Consider the following 18,555-nt stretch of genomic DNA (forward strand, 5'->3'; position numbering starts at 1 on the left):
CTCTTTTTGCCAAACTTCAAACGTTGATCATCATTTATAAAGCAGATTAAATTTCTGCCTCTTCCTGAAATTATTTGTACCCATAAATATAATGTTTTTATCACAGCTGTGTGGCTGATATGGCCAGTGTTCCCAAATCATGCTTACCCCAGTTTCCTCCCTCAGTCATGTTAAGACTACATGCAGCAGAGAGATTCAGCCTGTTAAGACACTTAATATAAATATTTAGGTTTGAAATGTGAAAAATGGGCCACATTCCAGCGTCAAGAGAGTTGTAAGGTTGCAACAGGCTTACAGGAGGTGAAGCTCACAGTCAGGCAGAAATCTTCCAGCATGTTTCTGTGGTTGCAGATGTGATTTTCTGCTCAGACTTCCTTCATCTCTGTCTTCTCTCTTTCACTTTCAAACACTGATTTAAATCAGTGGAAGTTTTGTTTTTTTCTTGATGAAAAAGAGGCTAAGAATAGTTTTCTAGACAGGTTTGCATCTGGTTTTGATGTGGGATGAGAAGGTTTAGTGGTTTTGGATTTTGGTCCAGGTCTGTTGGAACTTGCACTGACCGGGTGAGTATTTCAAAACCCTCCTCCTGATCACGTCTGGTGTGGATCATCAGCTCAGTCAGTGCGAGGGAGGTGGAACAGGAGAAGAACCACCTGGATAACCTCAGCCTGCCCTCTGCCAAACACACCAACCACGGGTCCCACATAAGAACATGAGCCGGATTCTCACGGAGGACAGCTCTGTTGTGTTTGCTTTGGGCATATGTGTAAAATCCGTCATGTATGTGCAGCTCATGTGATTTATGAGTGCCTTATTACATCAGGATCCTAATCCATCTCTCATTGCTTTTTTATTTTTGCATTTCACACATTTGTCACAACTTTAAAACCGGCTACAACTAAATATGTGTCTGCTGTTTGCATATCTATCTGCTTTTCTTAATGCAGAGTTCTTAAATCTGAATCACAGCCTACAGGATGGCTATCTTGGCTCCCGTTCTTGACTTGTGCAGCAGAGCCAAGCAGGTGTGCTGTTGAGGCAACAGGCCATGGTCTTGTATGTTTTCTATCTACACTGGAATTTATATGAGCCTGAGGTTGCAAACACATGAATGGGCCCCAGTGTGCTGGTTCTGTGTTGATGTCACTTCATCAGTGCGCATGGGACAGACTCGTTAAAACCGGGACACATCAGGGCTGCTACATATTTCAAAGGGAACCCTGGGCTCTTGCATGCTATGGCTGTTTGAACAACCGGCTTATTTGTTTGACTAATATGAGTAAGTGACTTACTATGAAAGATATTCTCTCTTCATCCTGCAGATATAAGAACAGCTTGTAAATGAGCATTGTTCTTTACGTTAACCCATTATAAATGAGTTAGTTCTGAATGCATTTACATCTAAAGCTGACTGCGTGTTCCTTTAGCAATATCAACCCGATGTTTGCTCTCTTATTGGTCTGCTGACATAATTCAACAGAGGTCCATCCAACTGGAACTAGTAGTCTCACAATTAGTGAAATGGGGATCACCTGAGTGCAGTGAATGTGTCTCAAGTGATTTTAGTATAAAGACACCTATGTCTGGAAGTTCCAGTCACTGGTTAATCAGTATTCCTGGCTACCATTACACCATGAAGGCAAAATAACACTCCAAGCAACTTAGAAAAAAGGTTATTGAAAAGTATAAGTCAGGGGGTGGATACAAAAAAAATTCAAGGTACTTGAACATTCCCCAGAGTTCAGTAAAATCCATCATCAAGACCTGGCAGGAATATGCCACATGTGTAAATCTGCCTCTATCAGGCCGTCCGCTCACAAACTGAGCAACCGTGCAAGAAGGAGACTAGCCAGAGAGGCCACCAAGACACCGATGACTACTCTGAAGGAGTAGCTTCCTATCTTCAACTTTTAATCCCATTTGTTAACCTTTAAAACATGATTGCGTTTTACTATTTCATATATTTGCCTTTTGAAAACATCAATTTGACATTTAATTTTGTGTTTTTACATTTTGAACTAGTAAGTTTGACTTTTTAATCTCAGTTTTCCCCCCCCATAATGAATTGCTGTTGAAAATGAGGTTGACAGTTTATGGTTGCATGTTGACCCTGTTAGGATCTCTGTTTAGACCTAAATTCAGAATTCGGCCCCTGCTGTGACTGAGTTTGACACCCCTGACTTAGAGCTTTAATGTACCAGCTTTTCTTCACTCCTGTTGATTCCTAACCAGTGGTCTTCACTTCCTGCCTCCTGTCTGACATCCATGTGCAGTTGGGATCATGTGACTGCAAACAACCTATTGTTAAAGATGCAGTAAAATGTTTACGGTGCTGTGCAACAGTCTAGTTTCAGCTAAACTGAGGAGCTAGTTGAGATGGTTGTGGATTTTATTTCTCACTTATATACGCCGCTTTAATAAGTCTTGTACAAAAGTAATATCACAGTCAAAGTTGTTCTAGAAATCATCACTGCTGTGGTTCAGTTGATTTAGACTAACATCACACCCTCTCCTTAAGTAACCTGTATATGAGCACTCACACCTCACACCGCAAAATTTCCTGTAGAAAAGGTGTAAAACAGCTCTGTTTCCATGGAGACCTGCAAAACAACGTTTCAGTAACTCAGAGCAAATACAGGACGTCTATCTTTCAACAACAGCCCCGATATGTTTAAGCGATAATGATAGGAAAAATAACACCACACAGGTCTGAAATCTTTGTTCACATATATTTTATAACATTTTGAAGTACATTAAGTACATTTTAGAAATAGAAGCTACAGTTTATAAAACCTTTCCAGCAGAAATCATTGATGGGCCAGCATCAGCCTTTTTTCTCGAGCAGACAGGTCTTTTTTTCTGTATCAAAAAATAATAAAAAAACAAAAAACAAAAAAACAAAAAAAAATAACAGAAGTCGCTACATTATTTTGTCCTGCGCTACCTTTAAATTCCCATGTAAGCACCAGCTGTCTGCATCTCTTGTCTTTTATAAAATATAAATTATTGAAAAATATTCAAATGTTTGTGAACTAAATACAATAAAAATGATCTCATAACAAAAATACAAAGACACTATAAAATATACAAAAAAACAACAACATCTGAAACAAAAAAGTTTTCCTTCTGAATCCATTCTGAGATATGTAGATGCCACAAACTACTCGTGTACATTTGCCCGACTAAGGTTCAGTTATACAGAGACCTGCAGTAGATTGTAATCCGTGACATTTAACAATAGTACATTTTCCAGACAAAATAATTCTTAAAATATTAACATTTTCGGTAACAGATTGTTTTTTATGAAGCCAAAAATGTATGACCTTGTATGGGGGGAAAAAGATAAAAAGTTTTAACCAGGATACTGACAACCCTTACTGTTGAAGAATGATTAAAGCTCTCTTGAACACAAAACACTGACACAAGCAGAAGAATCTGAACGAAACAGAGTAAACATTACAAGCAGAGAAGAATGGAAGTACAGTGCAGCTTATGATAAAGAGTCTGTGTCCATAGCTGATGTTTTGTTGTGTTTGCATTGATCACTTTCAATACCAATGTATTCCAGCTTTTTCAGCCGTATTTAAACTGCTATAGCATGGCTAGGCTTGCAACCCTCCTCCACTCCAGCTCCTCCTTTTTTAGAAGGCCCATTTTCCATGCAATAGCTTCCATTTATATTGTTTTGATGTTTTCCTGGTGAACAGAAGAAAATATTAAATGCACAGGGTGACCTTATGGATACCACTGAGAAAGACGAAGCCAGCTTTCCCAACTTGACATTAATATGCCGCTCTAAAACGGGGGTACAGTGCAAAAAACAGCAGCTATGGACACAGTTCTAAACTCATGAAGGGACTTTTCATCTTCCTGTTTTCAACTGATGAGGGATTTTGAGTCACTGCTTGAAAACGGTCACCCAGATCAGCTCTGGCGTTCCTTTGTGTCCTTATCTCATGTGCTTTTTATGTTAACAAAAGATAAAAGAAAAGTCAACACGTTCAAAAAATGTGAGAGATTTCTGGTCTCTGTCCTCCAGCGCTGTAGACGATACCCACAGCAGCGTGACCAAAGACCTCACATGGGTTTTGGTTATTATTCCTGCTTTGTCTCTTGCTTATTTGTGTAATCTGGGTCTCAATAAAGCATTATGAAATACAATCTGTACAAATAGACATCTCAAAAGCTATTTTCATCCATATGGGTAACATTCAGCCACTGTAAACAATAACATTGTATTCTAAGATGATATTCCACTTTGGCATTTCCCATAAGGCCAGTGTACAGCCACTTTTCCCATGAAACTTCAGGCAATACGTTCGAAAGTAACCAGCGGATCTTTGTGCACATCCTCTGAGTAAGCTGCACAAATTACAAAAGTTACTACCTGAATACACCTTTAAATGTCCTACGCAAGTCTGAAACTTCAGCGCTAGCTGCTTTTGCAGTAAAACCCACATCATGCAAACCTTCATGCAGTGCCAACTTGCTTTGTTTCTTTCAGTCAATCCGTGTCGGACCTTGCAAGTCTCTACAGACACATCTACCCACAGTAAACAACTTTCAAATCTCTAGTCAACATCTTTCCACGCCTGTCTCTCTTCCCTACGCTAAACCTTCTTACTACACTGCAGCTGCTTCCTCGGGACCAAAATGCAATACATGGCAACATAATAGGACATTCTGAAGCCAAGATCAGACCAAAGATTTGCAATGAGATGAGTTAAAACTTGCAACTGCAACATTCTCAGGAACTGTCAGTTTACAATGCAGCAACTGGAGGAGACAAAGCATCATTACCATAGCAATGTGCTTCTGTGTTTGTGCTTCAGGTTCTTCTTCCACTTTTCATGCCTGTCATTTAGCTGCATATGACATAGAAGACGATATAAATGAGGAGAGTGATTGTTACTTTCTACGGCTGCAACTCTGCTTGTGTCAAAAAAAGTGAAAACACAGAAAAGAGAGGATGGAGACATGGGTGTTTCAGCTGAATAACCACAGGGTTAATACTAATGTATACTGTGGGTTTAAGGCTAGAGATACCCCACGTTTTGTAAGTTTCTGATGGTTATTCCTAAAGCAGTTTTGTCATTTAGGGAAATTGGCATTGCCTCTAATAAGCAGAACAAACATTTACTAATAAGTCTTTTTTTTTTTCTCTACCAGGGTGATATAAGAATAATGCAATTCTTGGCCACTGGTTTGCCATGATGGTTGTTAAAAAGGTGGTAATTGGCTGGCATGACTTTCTTTCTATTCTGAAACATGTTCTTGTGGTGCACACAGAATGATGCAATACTTTCAGGGTAAGTGTGGCAGAAGGATCATCACAACTACCCATTTACGTAAGTTTATTTTTTGTGTGTTCCCACTCTTTTGACAGTATTCATCAGCAGTACATTGTATAAAAATGCTGAAATAACACTGCTTGCTTTTGAAATGTTTCATTCAATATTTCCATAGTTATAGTGGCAGTGTTAACTTCAACAACCAAAACTCCAGCGTATAGCGCTAGTTCAGGCGAGTGCTGCAAAGGCCCTCAGTAGCCAAATGATTCCTTGGCATGCTATATGCTATTGCACTCATGCTGCCATATTCAAACTGCTTTAGCCTGGCTATGTTTTGCTGCTCCCTCTGCCACCCTCCTCCACCCCATCTCCTCCTTTATGCTGCTTCTGCCTTAATCTATGCTGTTCCTGCTTGATGTTTTCCATGCTCATGAAAGGGCAGGGGATCCCAGAACAAACACACCGGCAAATACAAATAACCGCAATACGTGACAATTAATAACTGCTAAACATTAATGCTGGACTTCTGGAGATTCAATTTCTCTACTGTGCAGATAATCAGTAAAAATATAAGTAGAGACTACATGGCCTTCAAAGTCAGTCAGTATTTTCTTCAGTATATTTTAAAGTAATTAAAGTATTGATAGTGCATTAATACACGTGTTTTAATATTGATATTAACTTTGCAATATGGCAAATAAAATCAGTTCAAAGAAAATTACTGTTTTGACCTAAAATAAAGACTAAAATATAAGGACTTTATATCTGTAGTATAACATTTTTGTGTTTTCATTGACCAAATATAGACTAAAACAACTAAAATGTGTCTAAAACTAAATTGCATTTCAACCTAAAGACTAAATTCTAAACAGCTGCCATTATTCACACTAAACAGCAGAGGAGCTGCATGTGTGCTGCATAATGCGACTATGATCCTTGACTGCAGGAGTGTAGGATTTCTGCAGCAAGTAGCTGCAGAGAAATGTAAAATGATGGTGTAAGAAGCAGGTTTTTACATCGAACATCACTCCTGATATTGTGCATTTATGCATGAGCTGACACCTGGATGCTTAACATGTATGGATTTTAAAAAAGAAGAAAAAAGGTGTGCAAATTAGACATGGGTGGCTGTAAATATACCAGGATGGCCCACTAAAGTGTCACCAATGTGTGGGAAACTCTACAATAGCTTGAATTGTAGTCAATGCTGTAGCCAGCCTGATTAAAGCTGCAACGCCACAGTTCACAGCACTGCATCTGTACCCTGCTACACACAAATATTGGTATCACTACATTGTGAATCTTTGGTCTGATAGGGCTTCAGGACTGAGTACTTATTTGATGATTTCCTTTTTGAGTTAGTGGTGTAGCTATACAGACAGACATAAGACTACCCAAACACTTCTAAAGCAACACAAACATGGACAGTGAACTGACAAATTATGCATGAAATCTGCATATTAAACAAATACACGTCAAAGACTCCTGAATCCCCCCCACATAGATTGTCTACAGTTCGCTAATACTGGTTTGCTTATGCAAAAAAATTGCACAAGTTTCAGTCACATTAAATGTCTCTAACAAGGTGGCAAACATCTAAAAGGTGAAAGCGTCAGTTTCAAAAGCAACGGCTTCTTTCAGTCATCTATCAGACTCTCTGGGTATGAGTCATCTCACACAAAGAACAGGGCCAGTGTCTACAGATCGTCTGATGACGAATCAGCACATTTCAGTTAAAGGCTCCGAGAAGACAGGTAAACTTGGCTTCTTATGTGTGGTTCCACTGTCAGACCTTCATGGGCAAAAAAAGAGAAACATTCATTCCAATATTTGCCTGTTAACAATATAATACTGGCACAATCATATGCTCTGAAAAACAAACACTTTTTTTGGTCCAAGCTGAAAAGTTACACTTTGCAAAAGAGCAACAGTGGGGATGCTGACTCTAACCTTTCCTTAATTCAGTTTTTACATTTTGGCAACAATTCTTTAAACGCAAGATCTTTCTGCCTGCTCTCTGTTAAAACCTGACAATAAAATAAACAATTTCATTTTGCTCGGTGTCTTACTTTTTCCTTAGACTTTCTGTCTTGGTCACTTTCTCTCCCTGCTGTGCTACTCGGGTGGAACAGAACCTGAACTCCACCCAACAGTGCTCCATCTGCCTCCAGCTGCTAAATTATGCCAGCACATTCTCACACACTTCCATGCACGCACACACAACTCAAATGCAACAGGGTACGGATACAGGCTTTTGGCATGTGCCTTCTTTCTAAAACGTGGTCTGAGAGACAGGAGCTCGAAGTCGATAAAGACCACAATTATCCATTAAAAACATTTTGGTCCCCAAAAGAAAATGGTGTACTGACTCTAACAAACAGTTAAGACCACTTTATGAGCCACAGTCAATGTGGCACCTTAGCTTCTGTCTTCTTCTCCTCTTTCTTTTCTTTGTTTCACTCGTCCGTGTCTGGCTTTACGTCCAACATTGCATGGAGCTCCTCGGGAGTGTAGCCCAGCAGGCTTTTTAAGTCACAGACAAAGCGGTAGACGTAGCGTTTCCCTGATGTCTTGTGGATGATGTTCTTGTCATAGTAGTAGCGCAGGCCACGGCTCAGCTTCTCATAGTTCATCTTGGGCTTGTTTTTCCTCTTACCCCATCTCCGAGCAACCTAGAGATGCAAAAAATATGTAAATATTAATTATCAACCCATGGAAATAGCAGAATATTCAAGTAAAGTTAGCTTATTTTTGAGCATGCTTTTATTGATTTGTTGATGTTTAAAAGCCTTTTAAGCACCCAGCAAAGTCACCCATTCCTAAAGATTGATGACCCCCAAACAAGCCACACAAAGGTTGCACCAAAGCCAGAAGACATCTTGTTCATCTGGCTAAACATTCAGGACCTCCCAGCACGTGTACCAGTGACCAGCGGGGTCACGGCCTCTCACCTCATCTGGGTCAGAGAGCTTGAACTCCCAGCCGTCGCCCGTCCAGCTGATGAAGGACTGGCAAGACTTGTCGGTCAGCAGCTCCAGGAGAAACTGCCACAGCTGGATGGGGCCGCTGCCTGCAGAACAGATGGCAAAGAGAGAGAAAGACAGGGCGAGGATTAGTTAGATTTGGTGTCAGTAGTTTAACTAGATAAGACCCTGCTTAACATCCATGTAGGGCATTTAGATACCAAGTGGGCCACTGTTTGTAGGCGCCTCCACACTTTGCATGAACAATACGTCATCAGGAATCAAAACTTGCTCTCCAAACTCTCCTGTAAATAACAGCCCATACATTTCCTAGCTTATTTATGCCCACTTAGCCTTAATGCTCACTTGTATAAAATTGAAAGACTCAGTGCTTCTTAGCTTGTGGCTAAGTATCCTTATTTGCTTTGTGCAATGGAGCAAAGAAATGGGGCAAATTAGCCACAAGCAGGCTAACAGCACCTCTTTAACAGCTTTTCTCCCTCCCTTTGTCATAATCATGCTTTTAAAGGGAACAGTGCTATCTTATTTAGTGAATAAACCTTATAAGCTGCCGGTAAGATTGGAAAACAACTCAAATCAGGACATCAAGTCACAATCGAGTAACGATGTAAATTTCCCTAGAGCAACCTCTTTAATGCCAATGATATTTCCTTTTCTCCACTTTGTTGTTTATTTAATAAAGGTTCCTACACAATTTTAACAATCTGATTTAACACTTTTTAAGGCCTGAGATGAGAAAAACTACTGCCATCTGTGTGTGGCAAAGTGTCAAAAATAAAAAGCCATGTTAGATGTCTTTTCACACCAGACAGAGCTGGATTATCTGCTTTAATGTCAGCTGATATAAGACAAAGAGATTTTGGTCATGAACAACAAAATGTAAAGATTTATGGCACATTTAATGCCTCTTTTCTTTAGATCTATGGCAAAGTGATATTCATCACAACATACGCAACAAGCATGTGCTCAAAAAAGAATTATTAAAATGGAAAAATAAAAGTTGGAGAAAGACAAGTCAAAGTCAGAGTGCCCTCTAGAATGTTTTTGACACTTTTTATGGTCTTAAATTTTAAAAGTCTAATTTCAGACTTTTTAAGGATCTGCAGGAACCCTGTAAATAGACATAAAAAAATGGAACCAAATGAAGGAGACAGAGGCAGAAAGACCATCTCTTATTTCTGAGCTGAAATTTCAACAAAAATGGAATTCCCATCACCACGAGTGAGGATGGACAGACATAAATAGGGCACATTTTCTGCAGTTTTCTTGAATGCATGCATAGTGTCTTCACTACTGAACCAATATGGATGAAAGCATCCCAAATAGTGCTGCTGATGCACCATTAATATTATTGCAATCACAATCATGATTACATTTTCAATGATAGGCTGTGCAGGTACATAATTGCATAAAAGGCCGCAAACATTTTTGTATTATTGTATTTGTAGTAGAACTTAAAAGGATTAAAAAAAATGTCTGCAGATCTGCCTTTAAGTTTACAGTAGAGCCACTGTTGCACTTTGTAGAAATGCCTTTATTTTATTTTTTTTTTACTATTAACTTATTTTGAAAGCAGTGCTACATTCTACATAATATTTTCATGGTTTGAATTGGTAAATACAGAATTCCAACTGCCACTGTTTTCTACATTTCCCCTCATAACCAAACAAGTAGACTCATGATACCATTTATCACAAATATTGTCCAGTATAATAACAACTGCACATTGTTACCAAATCATGCAGCACCAATCTTAAACCACCTCCACATGCATTACGAGTACCTGGATGCTCTCTTCTTCATTTCGTCAGTTAGGGGCAGTAAAATTTGGAAATATACCACCTTCATAATTCATCTGAAGAACCGGAACAGAACAACCATGCAGATCTACTGCAGCACATACGTACGTATGCGTTGTACCAATCTGCCTTGCAATGCACTTTATAATATATATTTTTCTGTTTTTGTGCAATGCATGCCTTCATATACCTGTGCATGCATGCATTGCCTGCTTTGTATAGCGTAACTGTTATGAGTATTTGTGACCTTTTGTCTCGTATCTGATTTTATTGTTGTATGCATGTGTGGGGCAGACGCGTGTCCATGCATCACCTTTTTATGAAGCATTTTCCTGCAGTCTCTGTCCACCTTTGGCGCAGAAGTGGTTGTAGTCATTAAGAATGTTTTTAGACCTGCTCTAACAGCTATTAGCACCTTCTTTTAAATAACTTTTGGTACTTGTCTGCAACACACGTGTGGAAAATGCCAGCTTGCACCTTAAATAGCACTTTACAACTTTCACTTTAATATGCACAATTACATTCATCTTGTTATCACCTGCTTGCACATTGCTCTTGTTGTTGTATTATCTTTTCTGTTACCTGCCAAGGGACAACAAACAAAAATGAACAGTTTTGCTAAACTTTGATACTTATGGTCTTTAATTAGCTCTGTCCCTTTTAAATCACAAATAATAAAGTCTTCAGTATGCATTAATGTGCATCCACATCCACACCTATCATTATGATTACCACTTTGTCTCTGAATGCCTAAAACACGTTAATGCGAGCTATAAACAAGATCAGAGGGAGGACATCAAGGTTCAACCCCTTTATTCATAGACATAAAGAGCTCCAAAATATTGCATTACACAAAGTAATAAGCATTATTCTATCTCTGCTTCATCTGTAGTATGATGATGCTCCGTAAAAATCCTAGAGTACACTTTTTAAGAAAAAGGAAGTTTACAGATGAATATGCAAGACATTTCTTGTTCTATGCAAAACTGTGGCCTTTAAACACAATTCAAAGATAAGAGGAGAATCCAGATTAGCACTAACCAGGCCATCTCTGAAACACATACTTTAGCTATGAATAAATGTGTTAAATATTTATGCCAATTATTCACTTTGGTCTGAAGAGGGACCGAGTAAACCTTCTAATGTGGGTCAGACTGAAGTACAGAAGTGGAACCAAATGTCCTCCTAAATACAACAGTGCCATTCATCATGTATTCCCTTGTCTGCCAGTTGCCCTGTGCAGTATGTGAATCCAGAGTCTGTGTCTGTTCCGAGTGCCGTTCTGATGAAATCACTGGTTTAAAATAAGAGGAACTGCACTGAGGCTTTGACAGCACATAAATACTCAAAATACAGAATGTGTGAGAGAGGCAGATCTTTAATACTTAAATAGATCACATTTTTTTCTTGATAAAAGGGATGGATTAAACTGTTCAAAAATGAACTTCAGTGCTCTAACAACAGCTCATTTCATCTTGTGGAAAAAGAGAGGGAAAGCAGAACAAAGAAAAGCAGAAAAGGGCTGGTCTTTTTCTCTGAACTAGATTCACGGCAGAACACTTTGAACTTGTGGTTTTTTCAGCGTATACACTAACCCACCCACTTTTGAGGCTCGCATGTTGAAATCACACCTGCCTATGCAGCACACCGCCTCAGCAAAACTAGAGCTGAGCAGAAGTCACCTCTCTCGAGTGCCTCAGAAAACCAAACGCACCCCTATAGAACACAAACAAAAGCTTTCAGGGAAACAGACGTGTGGGTTGAACACTTGAAATGGTGCTTTTGGTCCTCTTTACTCCTGCTGAAGCTGGAGAAAGTGCATGACAACAGCCACCCGACTTTTGGAAAATAAGTGCCTGTGCAACACTGAGTCTCTTTCAGACAGAAAACTCTGACTCGCATTCCAAAAGTCTGCTTCTGTAACAGCGGGCCCACATAAGGGTGATACAGTGCCGTTTTACCAACCCCCATGTGCTCTCATGCCAGAACGTAGGCGACCCTTTGACAAAAAAAAAAGTTTCCAAAAATATGTTTCAAGTCTTCATGCACAATGGGCCTCATTGAAAAAGCATAGTGTGTCAAAAGGGTTTGGTGGGGGCTCGCATTCACAGCAGTGGCGAGTTTTTGACTCACAGCATGCTAAATTACTTTTGAGCATTTGAGGCTATTAAAAGAAAGATGGCTGCAAACTTGGACTGGATTTTAAGACAAAAATATGGATCAATTTGGCTAAATGTGCACACAAATAAAGGTTAAAAATGCTTTTTTTAATTAAATGTAGTGTTGCAACTTGATGAAAACTCGAACGAGTAATTGCCTCTATTTCTAATACTTAAAATGCATGGCAATACAGTACCTAGTTGTTCAACAAGAGCTGTTTTCCCAACTGCTTCCAGAACTACAGTTGACTGAAGCTATGACTAAAATTGTTACTCAACTCTCTTTTTTCCATGAGACTAAGGACAGTAAAAGTAAATCTTCGAGGACCAAACTCAGATCGAAAGTAAGTTTAGATTTTATCAAGGCAACTAAATGAGACTGAAATGTAATTAAGATTTCATCTGACTTTCAAACTAAATGGTATGAGAGAGCACAAGCTGTTAGGTCAGGAGAATCTGTAGCTCTTCTGACCTTTCAGCTGCAGATTGCCAGTTTTTGCAGGGTGCATAAAAAATAAGTATGATTTTCACCAGATTAAGGCAAAGAGAATAGATGTTCAAAAGAATAAAATGTAAGGACTCTTTATGGCCTTCTAAGGAGGTTTTTTAGGATTTTAGTTTTTAGTCAAGGAAAATGAGGCAAGACTATGAAGAGTAGAAATTAGAGCCCAACCGATATAAATGTAAGAATTTGTGTTCATGTATATTATCTTTGTTTATTTCACAAAGATGCAACTTAGACAACGTTAAAATGTGTAATAGTCTTTTATTAGATAATGGTGGACATGTGAATTAACAGTTGCATTTATCACTGTTTATTCTCCACTCCTGCGTCTCTACTCCTCTAAGCAGTAGAGACGCAACTGGTCGACTACAACTCCCACAATGCTTTGCATGTCAAACAAATATGGCTGCCCACTGGAGACGGTCAAAGTACATGATCGAAAATGGATTAAAAATTGTTTAAAAAGACGCTTATTATTGGATGTAACGCTGTGGATTCAATCTCCAAAGACACTGACAAGTCACCCAAAGTTCCAGGCTTGCTAAAACGGCGTCTTTTAGAGCATCGATGGTAGCAAACAAACAGAAAAATGGTCAGCTTACAGAGGAAAAAAGTAAGTTTCTATGACTTACGGTTCAAAAATCATCAACGTTTTTATAAACTGTGTCACGTATTGTTGTAGAGGACAACAATGTCCTCAAAGACTCCAGAAAGTCAGCCAAGTTCTGGGCTCACTAGAAAATGTTAGTGCCCACGACTTACGGTTCAAATGTTACCAAGTGATTTTTAAAGGGATGTGCCTGCCACACGTATCTGTGCCACGTGAGCTTTAAGGGTTAATAAATCGGCTACATATTGGCTGATGTTGATTCATCTGTGATTTGCTATAATTGGCCCGCTGATCAATCGGTTCGGCTCTAGTAGAAATGACTAAAATGTGACTAAAACTGAAGATATTTCAATCTATAGACTAAAGCCTAGGACTAAATTTAAAAACCATGCCAAAATTGATGCTTTAGTACAAATGGTGTGCACTGATTTGGCCAAAACATACCAAGTAATATGAAAGATGTTGCATGCAGTATGCAAACATAGATCCATAGATCCATATCATGCCAAAATACACTGATGTACACTGTTTAGTAAAAGTATACAACATGGATCAGACAAGCTTTCATTTAGAGTTTCCTGCAAACTCCAAGCATGCTTTCACATGTTTTGCACAGAGGCTTCTGTCTAGACACTCTGCCATAAAGCCCACGGTTGCCCCTCTGGAACTTTGTCCCATCTCCACATAGGATCTCTAAAACTCAGTCAGAGTGACCATCAGGTTCTTGGTAACCTCCCTTACAAAGGCCCTTTTCTCTTAATTTCTCAGTTGGGCCATGCAACCAGCTCTTGGAAGAGTCCTGGTTGTGCCAAACCTCTTCCATTTGAGAAATAAGGAGGCCACTCTACTATTGGGAACCTTCAGTGCAGGAGAACTTTTTTCATAGCTTTCCCCAGATCTGTGCCTGTCAACAGTCCTGTTTCTGAGGTCCGCTGGTGGTTTCTTTGACCTCATGGTTTGTTTTTTTCTCAGATATGCAATGTCAGCTGTGAGGCCTTCTACAGAGAGGTGGGGCTTTCCGAATCATGTCAAATCAGTTTAATTTAGCACAGGTGGACTCCAATCAAGGCGTAGAAACATCTTAGCAAAGATCCAGAGAAATGGGAGGAAACTGAGCTACATTTTAAGTGTTTTGCAAAAGATTTGAATACTTAAGTCAATGTGATTATTCAGCTTTTAATTCTTTAATAAATTTGCAAAAAAGTCTTTTTTCACTTCATCATAATGGGGTACTGAGTGTAGATTAATGTGAATAAATGTTTTTTTTCATTTGTAGCATCAGGCTGTACACAAGAAAACTGAAAAAGTGAAGGGGGTCTGAATGCTTCTGAAATCACTGTACAGTTATGACAATGTACCTGGAATACAATGGAATTTAATTCAGCCGCAATTTACTGTGTGGTGTCAACAAAGGAGGAGGCTGGGGTGGAGGAGGTGACGCTTTGCTAGCAGCAGTGTGGCATAATCAGCACTGATGTAGCAGTAAAAGAGAGGAATGACTTTGTGCCCTGCACGAACTAACGCAAAGCTTAATTTTTAGGTTTGAACACTGATTTCCAAAACAGAATTATCTTTCCCTGCAAGTTTAATATTTGTTCATCTTTCTGCAGTGGCAATAGACGTAGAGAGCTTCAGTTTGCCTTTAAAACTCTTAGTCATTGTCTCTGCTGCTGTGTTGACTGTCACACTTCTTCTGCTTCCTCAGTGCCTCTACCAGCCATGTGCCCACTTCATCTATAAAGTGTTCATTTTTAGGACTTGCAAAGCTAATGCATCCAAATTACACTTAGCTGCTTCTGCATAGTAACAGCAGTGACACCTCCAGCCTAAAAAGAAGTCGGGATGCAGTAAATAAAGTATCTTTATACATGTTGAAAGTTCATCATGTTGGAGCCTGCTGTTGGCACTGTAAACAGAGGTGTAAGTAGCAACTTGTCACAGGAAACCACAGAGACAACAACTTATGCTTTACTTATCTCTCTGCAGCTTTATCAGGCTCCAAGTCGTTTTTCCACAAGTGTCACCTGTCTGAATGGGACTGGAAGTCAAGCAGAGCAAGTTGTCAAGCTGTCATAAACATCGATTTAGAACTTTGCAGTTTTTATCATTTAGTTTTTCTCTCTCTTTTGCTGTCTTTTTCTCCTCTCTTTATCATTCACCAACACAAAAACCCACGTAGTCCACATACAATTCATGTACAGAATCCTTCCATCTCTGCAACACCACGCTCTACTTCCTGCTGCTCCTAAAGATGGCTTGAGAGTGCCCCTCAACATTTTTCTCTCTCATAAAAATGGGGGTATTTTTGCATCTTTTTTGTTCTGTTTCTATACTGTGTAAAAGTTAATGGAAAGCATGTTCTCCTTAGGGGAAATGCATTAGAGTGCATTTGAAGGACATACTTGGTAGGCTTTCACGCATGAGCTCTTTGGAGTCTCTTATACTTGTAACATATGAGTATTAATAACTGATATATGTCAGGTGTCATAACTGAAATAGTAAATGGCATCAGCGGGGATATATCAACACATGAACAGTGCTGATAAAAGTATTCACCCCCCCACATTGATGTTTTGCCATTTTATTTATTTTATCAATCAATCATGGCCATTATAATTTGGCTTTTAAGACAAAAAAGACAACCCCCCCCCAAAAAAAACCCCAAAAACTCTTGAATGTCAAAGTGATTACAGATTCTTACAAAATCAAATCAGTGGTTTCACAATTACTGAAATGGGGATCACCTGACTGCAGTGAATGCCTCTCATGTGAGTATATTATAAAGATACCTGTGTCTGGAGGGCTCAGTCACTGGTTAATCAATATCCCTAGCTACCATTACACCATGAAGACAAAAGAACACCCCAACCAACTCTGAAGAAAGGTTATTAAAAAGTTTAAGTCGAGGCATGGATAATAAATCCATCATCAAGAATTTGTAGGAGTATGGCACATGTGTGAATCTGCCCAGACCGTCCTCACAAACTTAGTGACCATTCAAGAAAGAGACTAGTGAGAGAGGCAACCAAGACACTGTTGCCAGGGTTCTTAACCAGTCAAAGCTTTATGGGAGAGTGGCAAAGAGAAAGTCACTGTTGAAGAAAATTTGCATTAAATCTGGACTAGAGTTCACAAAAAGACATGTGGGAGACTCCATGGTCAAGTGGAAGAAAGTTCTTGAGGCCAAAGTGGTGCTTTTTGGCCATCAGACAAGATGCCAAACACTGCACATCACCACAAACCCACCATCCCCCACTATGGAGCACAGTGGCGGCAACATCATGCTGTGGGGATGATTCTCAGCAGCCAAACCCTGGTAGAAGGTATAGGGTAAAATTAATGCAGTAAAATATCAGATAATCTTATCCAATCTGTAAGAGAACTACAGCTTGGTAGAAGCTTTATTTTCCAGTGAGACAGTGAGCCAAAGCATACAGCAAAAGCTACACAGAAATGTTTTAATACAACAAGGTTAATGTTCTGGAGTGACCAAGTCAAAGCCCGGACCCCTGATAAAGAATTCGTGGCTGGACTTGAAAAGGGCTGTTCACAGCTGTTCAGAGTTTTGAAAAGAAGAATGGAGTAAAATATCAGTTTCCAGATGTGCAAGCCGGACTGAGACCTATCCACACAGACTCAGAGCTGTGACTGCAAAAAGGTGCATCTACTAAATACTGACTTGGAGGGGCTGAATATTTATGCAGTCACTTATTTCTTTGACATTACCTTGTAGAAATCTGTGTTTACTTTGACAGTAAAGAGGTGTTGTGGTAATGCTAGGGGAGAACATTGTTAATAATGATCATACTAAAACAAGAACATCTTGTTTATCAAAGCTGTTTTGTCCGCTCTCTCATTTATCTCTTTCATTTATATGACATTATTCTCTTGTGCATAACATGTCCTATTTTCTAATCTCATCTTTTTATTTCTTTTTAACTTAACTGTTTTCAAGAGGGTTGCAGGGAGCAATGTATCCTCCAACAGTCACTAGAGCGGTTTTCAGACTGTTTTACTCCACATTATCTCATTACATGTGAAAGACAACATCTTTCCAGCATCATTAGGCATGAATGACTCGTTGTTCTGCAAATGCCTTTTAGACTAATTACCATACAGATGAAAACTTAACTCGTGCATACCAAGTTTTGGACAGTCAGTTCATATCTGGCGTATGCATTGTTTATAACGTTGAAAGAATTGCTTTGGAATTCCCCTTTTTCTGGTGCAGATAATCTTGCAGCCTTGTGACTGTAATTTAAACACAGCTGAAAAAGTCCCAAACTCTTTTGCATGAATAAGCAATTCAATGTCAACACTCACTGCTCTATTCTCTGACAATCCAATTTTTAAACTAATAAAATAAGTGTTCCATATGTACATTAGCTACTCATGATTTCAAATGCTAGTAATGTAGACATCAAGACCAGTTTTCCTTCACCTCTTTCAGGAAAACAAACAGAACAAAAGCATACATAAAACTTGAGTGCATTTGTCTCTGCAGTGTGCAGATGCCCCCACATCTTGTTGAGCATGTAAGCCAGCTCTTTGAACGAGTACGAAGATGCCTCATGAGATAAAGAGATAATTTTACACCACTTTTTGTGCTATGTGCAAGTGCAGGCGTAATTTCTATACTTTTTTTTAACCAGCGTTGCTAGGACGACCTGGTAAAATAGGTTGAGATGCGGGCTGCAGATAACAAGGAGGTAGATGAAAAGTGAGATGGATAAAAGATTGTGAGAAAGAGAGAGAGAGAAAAATAGAAAAGAAAAATCTATTTTGTTTCCTGCAATGTGTATGACTCTGGCTGTGGGGGTGAAAGGTGTTGCTTTGTATTCTTCTTTTTTTGTGTAAAGCCGTCACAATGCATGCTGGGGCCTGTGCAGAACATCCTTAACCCTAACCATCTTCCTTATGTAAAAACTTGGCATAAAAAGAAGGAAATTTGTGTTTGGCGGATTATTTCTTGTAACAATGCTTCTTGGCATTAAATCTTTTACATTGGAAAGCCTGTTTATTTCCCTTTTAAATGGTACCACATTTGCAAGGATTATGCATTTGTGGGATGAGCAGCAGAGCTGAGTATGTGGTGCATCCATGGAAAATCTGCCAAATCTCTGCCAATGCTAAATAGCTTATTCTGCTGTTACTACTGACTCTTGTTTTGAACTTCTGGTACCCAAATGTGCTGACAATCAGGTTTA

At 39.2% G+C, this 18,555-nt stretch overlaps 1 protein-coding gene across 4 annotated transcripts in view; it reads right to left on the bottom strand.

Annotated features, from left to right (window-relative positions):
- Nucleotides 1-2,717: 2,717 nt before the first annotated feature.
- Nucleotides 2,718-18,555, bottom strand: part of ets1 (v-ets avian erythroblastosis virus E26 oncogene homolog 1) — a 97,243-nt gene continuing 81,405 nt past the window's right edge. For 3 of the 4 annotated variants that reach the window (XM_041806098.1, XM_041806090.1, XM_041806106.1), the window contains 2 exons: nt 8,243-8,361; nt 2,718-7,963 (listed from right to left, as the gene is read on the bottom strand). In XM_041806098.1, coding sequence (XP_041662032.1) covers nt 7,748-7,963; nt 8,243-8,361 — 335 coding nt within the window. In that variant the 3' untranslated portion in view covers nt 2,718-7,747. Of the gene's footprint in view, nt 7,964-8,242; nt 8,362-12,122; nt 15,387-18,555 lie in introns of those variants that run through there. The other variant, XM_041806113.1, reaches the window with a different exon arrangement.

The sequence above is a fragment of the Cheilinus undulatus genome, linkage group 2 (assembly GCF_018320785.1).
Source record: "Cheilinus undulatus linkage group 2, ASM1832078v1, whole genome shotgun sequence".
In the NCBI taxonomy this organism is placed as follows: domain Eukaryota; kingdom Metazoa; phylum Chordata; class Actinopteri; order Labriformes; family Labridae; genus Cheilinus; species Cheilinus undulatus.